At 40.4% G+C, this 5,961-nt stretch overlaps 1 protein-coding gene across 3 annotated transcripts in view; it reads right to left on the bottom strand.

Annotated features, from left to right (window-relative positions):
* rapgef4a (Rap guanine nucleotide exchange factor 4a) overlaps positions 1 to 5,113 on the bottom strand; it is a 53,220-nt gene extending 48,107 nt beyond the window's left edge. For all 3 annotated transcript variants that reach the window (XR_006840280.1, XM_046361433.1, XM_046361448.1), the window contains exons 1-3: positions 5,015 to 5,113; positions 1,956 to 2,098; positions 1,773 to 1,861 (exon numbers count right to left, since the gene is read on the bottom strand). Coding sequence is in view for 2 of the 3 variants with exons in the window: in XM_046361433.1 (XP_046217389.1) it covers positions 1,773 to 1,861; positions 1,956 to 2,098; positions 5,015 to 5,097 (315 nt within the window). In the remaining variant the exon portion in view is untranslated. The remainder of the gene's footprint in view (positions 1 to 1,772; positions 1,862 to 1,955; positions 2,099 to 5,014) is intronic.
* Between the last annotated feature and the right edge of the window lie 848 nt (positions 5,114 to 5,961).

Raw genomic sequence — 5,961 nt, 5'->3', positions numbered from 1 at the left:
AGGAAAGTGGACACACCTCTGATATATCTCATTTGGTATTTAATGATTGTATACATAAATATTAACTGTTTCTGTTGTACAATTTATTTTGGAACCAAGGAATGGATTGAATGTAGTGATTTATATTACACAGAAAAGTAACTCACAGTAAGGGAGGTCATTTCAATCTGCCGTTTCATTTTGCAATGTTGTTCATTTGCTATTTTTCATGCCATCTACTGTTTATAGCATCTACTCAATAAAGTATATCACTTTTCATTAAAGGCAGTGTTTCCCCTATATTAATTTAGCAGCAGCATGCAAGCTGTTCCTGTAGAATTCCAGTCGATGGCTTGCGAAACTACCTTAAACTTCCTTAAACTTCAAACTACACTGACTCTGGGTAAGTCAAAATCTCCCACTGTCCCTTTAAGATCAGAGTGAAGATCACAACTTATATTTGTAGCAAACAGAGCGAGAAGTGGCACGAATAAGAGACACAAGTGCACAGCCACCTATATGCTGTGGCGCACATCAGTTATATTTCCGATGGTGTCAACATAATTACAGTTTCGTGCATTTTGGAGGAGAATGTCTTTTTAAAAGTGACCAGAAGTGACCTCAGTAGTTCTACAAAAAAAATCTCCCGGTGGTCACCCCCTCGGCAAAGAGCAATAGAGCCCCATATTGGAAGTGTCAAAATACCCATAAAACATGCAGGTTAAACAATAAGGGCTGTGTTTCGTGTAGGCTAACCCTGGCGTAAAGATTTGATAACTATGTAAATCTCTCTCAGACAAGTTGACTTTTATCAATATATTTGGCCCTATTTACTCTCCGATTCGAAAATGCTAATTAGCATGAATTTAGACATCATACAAGACTACAAATCCCTGCAAGCTCCTGCACGTCATCGCTAGCTAACCCCTTTGCTAAACGGTATTGTGTCAATTTAAAACTTGCACCAGACAGTTCACAAATAAATGTAGCCAATTTATTTGTTACTACATTTAGCTAACATTAGACAGTTAATCCAAGATTCGAGCCTTTGCCTTGATTCGGCAGTCTCATCCAGAAAATCATGGTATTTGTAGTTCTTTATGATAGCCAATTCGCATTTCATTTTGGGAGGGAAATGGGAAAAATGTATGATGGAAAAACAATTGGAACAATTTCCCTGTTTGACCGCTAGGGTGTTATGACCAATACTGTGCTACTCTATCAACCCCTCCTCCCAACAGTCTGATGAGGATATCCTCAAAGCTTTAAAGCAGTAATATGTAACTTTTTGGGCGACCCGACCAAATGCACATAAAAATGTGAGTTCTCGATCTGTCATGCTCATTGAAAGAAAGTCTAAGGTGCGGTGGATCTGTTCTATGTGCACTTTTTCTATGGGTCCCATTCATAAGTTTTGTTTTTGAGTCTTTAATTTTTGGTTTTGTACACCAGCTTAAAACAGCTGAAAATATCATATTTGGGGTTATGTAAAATATATTGTTTGTCACAGCGGTTTAGATACAATGATTATCTACGCTATACATGCTCGTTTTGTCAAATAAACAGAAATGGGGTGAACTATTCAATTATTTTGCAAGGAAATGGCAAAGGGATTTCTGCGTAGTGCATCTTTAATATTATTCCTAACCACCTGTGGTTGCAAGTCTAGAATATAAACAACAAGAACCTAGTTCCCAGTCTCCACCATACCCCAATCTAGCAGGTGGAGGTAATGCACCATCTGGTTTGAACTCCACCATAACCCCCCCCCCCCCCCCCCCCCCCCAATATACCTGATGATTTGCTGTCTCTGACACTTTGACATCAAGTGAGCCAGAGATGACAGCATACCAGCTGGTACCAATATCTCCTTGACGGTATACTGTAAAAGAAAATACACCAGGTGAGAACAGATTCCCGTATTCTAGAGTCTTGTTTTAGCATGCAGGTCTTTTGAACATGAAGCCAAGACTTACATGTGATACCCTTCTCTAGACATTCGTAGAATCCACACAGGCATATCTGCTGTAGAAGGCTAGGGTGGAACCGCTCAAAGGCCTTCACACATTTCAGCCTGGCCAGGATGATGTCCACATCTTCCCCGGAGCGTTCAGCAGGTCTAGATAGATGGAGAGGACATATCCTTATTGGTCAGTTATTCTGCACAACGTTTTAGAATTAGGAAAATAATTGTTTGTGACAATTCTCCCTGGAGAGCACCCACCGGTCAGACATTCAGCTCCATTCATATCCCCCCGATTAGAGTCAAAAACAGATTGAAAATGTTTGCAAAATGGCTGTTTATGACAAACTATTTTATACAAAAGTTGTTAACGTTGTTTATTCGATTTTAAACTTTAAAGTTAAATCAAATCGACGACTTGTATCTTACTCACCACAGCGGATTGTTTGTGTACTGATTTGCACATGCCGACCCAGACCACATAGTTATCCAGAAAGAATGTTCTATGTCAGTGGCATTCAAACTTTTTCAGCAGGGATCCCATTTCTCCCGACATCATTTCTGGGGACCCTATTTTCTTCCTGACATAATTTCTGAGGACCCTATTTTTCCCCCCCAGAATGTCTTGCGATCCCACTCTAAATTTAACAACCTTAAAATTGGTAAATTTAGATTTTTACATTAACAAATAACCTTCAATTCATTGCATTTTCATCTCTTATCAAAATGCTCATCGCATTACCCTACGTTAGCTCAACCATCTCGTGGAAGAGACACCGTGCTTATTTCAGGAGCTTGGGCTGGAGTGACATGTTGTCCCAGGGCTCTCAGCCTCAGTGGTGTAAGAAATTATTGACTGTCAAAATTATAGGCACTCTGCCTTAGAAGCCAGTAAATTATCTGTTATTTTTAAATGATCTGTCTATTTGTCGGTGTTTGTCAACGTTTGTCAACGTCTTGTAAATATTAATGGATCCAGCTCTCCTTCTGCCCCTGTAAATAAATACCACCATTTAGCCCCCTCACAAGACCGTGTTGGATCCACTATCTTGCTTTCACATTACAGTGTTGAATTACTTGCCACATGTAATGTATATATATAAAATACAACATATTTCACTGACCTATAGCCTGGGGGTAAAGTGTGGGGAAAATATATCATTTTTCTGGCACACTTTCAACTCCGTAGTGGTGCGATAACTTCCCAGTACTGATAAAGTGCAACAACATGACTGGGCGCAGATTTGGGAAGATACTTCCTAAATGTGAGGGACACAGCTGCATATTCAGCTATTCCTATTTCCTGTCGTTCCCTTCCTACACACCGGCAATATTTTAAGCCCCAAATTGCATCATGTGAGTTAAACATTTTCCTCGTGGCATATTATAGCTGCTTGTTCTGTACCTTACTAGCTGACTATGGGATCATACATATTTGAGAGACTACCAACTGTCTTGGTAGCTGGTATAGGCCCTTTGATACCTGTTGTGTTTAATGCACGACTGAGTATAACAATGCACATATGAAATTCTATATTTAGCCATTCACATTGTATTTGCACTTACATTTGGTGGGGAAAGTGACACAACCAACCAAAGTCAAATCAAAAGTCTGTACTGTAAATGTCAAATGTCTACATCATATGGCGAGTCATGTTTGCCGGCGGGGGATAATGAGCCACACCAACAGCAACTCATTTAAGCTGCACTGCATAAAGTGCCTAGTACTCTCTACAGTGACAAAGGGACATGTATTGTGTAAACATATCTGACAAGCTGTGATGGCCGTGTGGCTAATGCACTTTGAACCTGCCCTTAGAACGGTTGTGTATCTCTCTCTCTCTCTCTCTCTCTCTCTCTCTCTCTCTCTCTCTCTCTCTCTCTCTCTCTCTCTCTCTCTCTCCTGGAGCATTGGGGCCTCTTTCTTTCCTTTCTCCTGCAGTCTTATCCACAGCTCTGTATTTAGAGCAGTGGGCCCAGAGAACCCCCAGGAATAAACCATGTCAGCCCCCGCATCATCTCCTCCCTGTGTTACAAGTCATTTTCCAGACAGGTAAAGTTGCATCATGCTCCTGGGGGGGGGGGGGGGCAAAGCTAGAATGGCACGTTTAAAGCTCTAGACTAGAGCAATCAACAGTGAAACGACCACAACCTCCCACCTGTATCACCTAATAGATGTCTTTGGTGATTCAACACATGCCCTTTCTATTTAAAATGCTGTTAGAAAGCACATATAATCCAAGAAGTATTCGCTTGTGTTTACAAATTGTCACTGGACAATAAGAATCAAATAAGTCCGTGTAGAGTATTTCTGACCTAAGGTTACATTTTGCATGAAGAGTAGTGCAGTAGAAGTAGGAAAATAGCAACATTGATTTTCTAGAAGGATCATCCCTTGGTTTCCAACTCGTGACCATCATGGGGAGTTCTGTATCTGTCAGTCATAAATAGAGGATGAGCATTCAACTCTCAATGACTGATATTTCCATCTAATAATTTACACAGTGGTACACCATAGTCACTCAATAGACCGCATGGGGTGCACCCACAGTGGGGGACCATAGCATAGCAGTGTGTTTGTAAATACATCACTGGTTCTTGTCCATCTTCTCGTGACATTTTATGTAAACGATCTCGTAATTAAAGAGCGTAACCTACTATTACTTTCAGAATCATCAGTGAGTAGTATTATATGTTAATTGGGAATGATGGCATATCCACGCTCTGAATCAGTTCATATCGTGTTTAGAAATGGGTTGTATCTAGAATATAAACATACGTAGGCTAGAGCAGTGTTTCATATGGCATATTTATGAAGACATATTATAAAGGCATAAACCTAGCGATATTCACTGTATCAAATTCGCCCGATAGACAACATATGGTAGCCTAAAAAGAGTGCATTGCGGAGGATAACCTGCTTCTGTGAGGCAAGCAAACAGGCTACACTGGTCCCATTGGAAGGAAATGCCTAAAACGTAGTAGTCATCTCCAAATTCAGACGAAAACACAGCGTAGTGTGAAAAGTACGAAGTTGCTTTCAAAAGATATTTTAAAGAAATGTGGAATTACCTTTTATCGAGGCAAATAATCCAATCTGCAGAGGCAGAGGAATGGCCAGAGGTGTGCGCTGCTACCATTTTCGGAGAGATCATAGACCCGGTGAAAGGAAGACTTGCATCAGCAGCTCTTTTTATTGGTCTATTCCCTTATTCCTCCTGCTCTTCAAATGCATCGTTGAATTTGACGCCTTTTTGTGATCCCTTTTCACGCAATACGTTACTTGAGTGGAACGTTAATGATGGTTGGGAGACGGGGGATTATATTCTGAAAATAATTTATAGGATCATTTTTAGCCTACGAGTTACAACTGTAAAGATGGCAAGTTTCCAAAAAACAATACTGACATGGGAGCTTTTGCCAGACTTCAGCTCTCCAGACCAGTTTACACTTTTTGGAAAAAATACCTACTACAATACAAAAACAATAGACTGTGCGACAACATGTGACGCAAGGTTCAAAGTCATTTGAGAGGAAATCTGCGATTGGTACACCCAATGTTGGACTTTTAAATGATATACATCCATTGATTCTTGAAGCATATAACTTATACATAAGCTTACATACCCCATACATACCCCATTAAAACCCAAAATATGAGCTTGTTTTATTTCATTGTTTGTAAGCAATGTAATTGTAAACTTACATTGTATAGCATCAAAACATGATTCTATAAGGGCACAAGGCGAGACCCATATGCAGACACAGAAGGCAGATGGTTGAGCTCCGATATTTATAATAACACAATGGGTGGGCAAAAAGGCAGGTCGGATACAGGCGAGAGTTTATAAACCAGGTCAGAGTCCAAACAGTACAAGGCATTAGGCAGGCTCAAGGTCAGGGCAGGAAGAATTGTCAGGCAGGCGGGGTCAGTGTCAAGGCAAGGGTCAAAACCAGGAATACTAGGAAAAACAGAGACTGGGTAAAATAGAAGCTAGGAGATAAACTCGGGTTGACTT

The sequence above is a fragment of the Oncorhynchus gorbuscha genome, linkage group LG01 (assembly GCF_021184085.1).
Source record: "Oncorhynchus gorbuscha isolate QuinsamMale2020 ecotype Even-year linkage group LG01, OgorEven_v1.0, whole genome shotgun sequence".
Lineage (NCBI taxonomy): Eukaryota > Metazoa > Chordata > Actinopteri > Salmoniformes > Salmonidae > Oncorhynchus > Oncorhynchus gorbuscha.
This window is presented reverse-complemented; position numbering and strand designations above follow the sequence as displayed.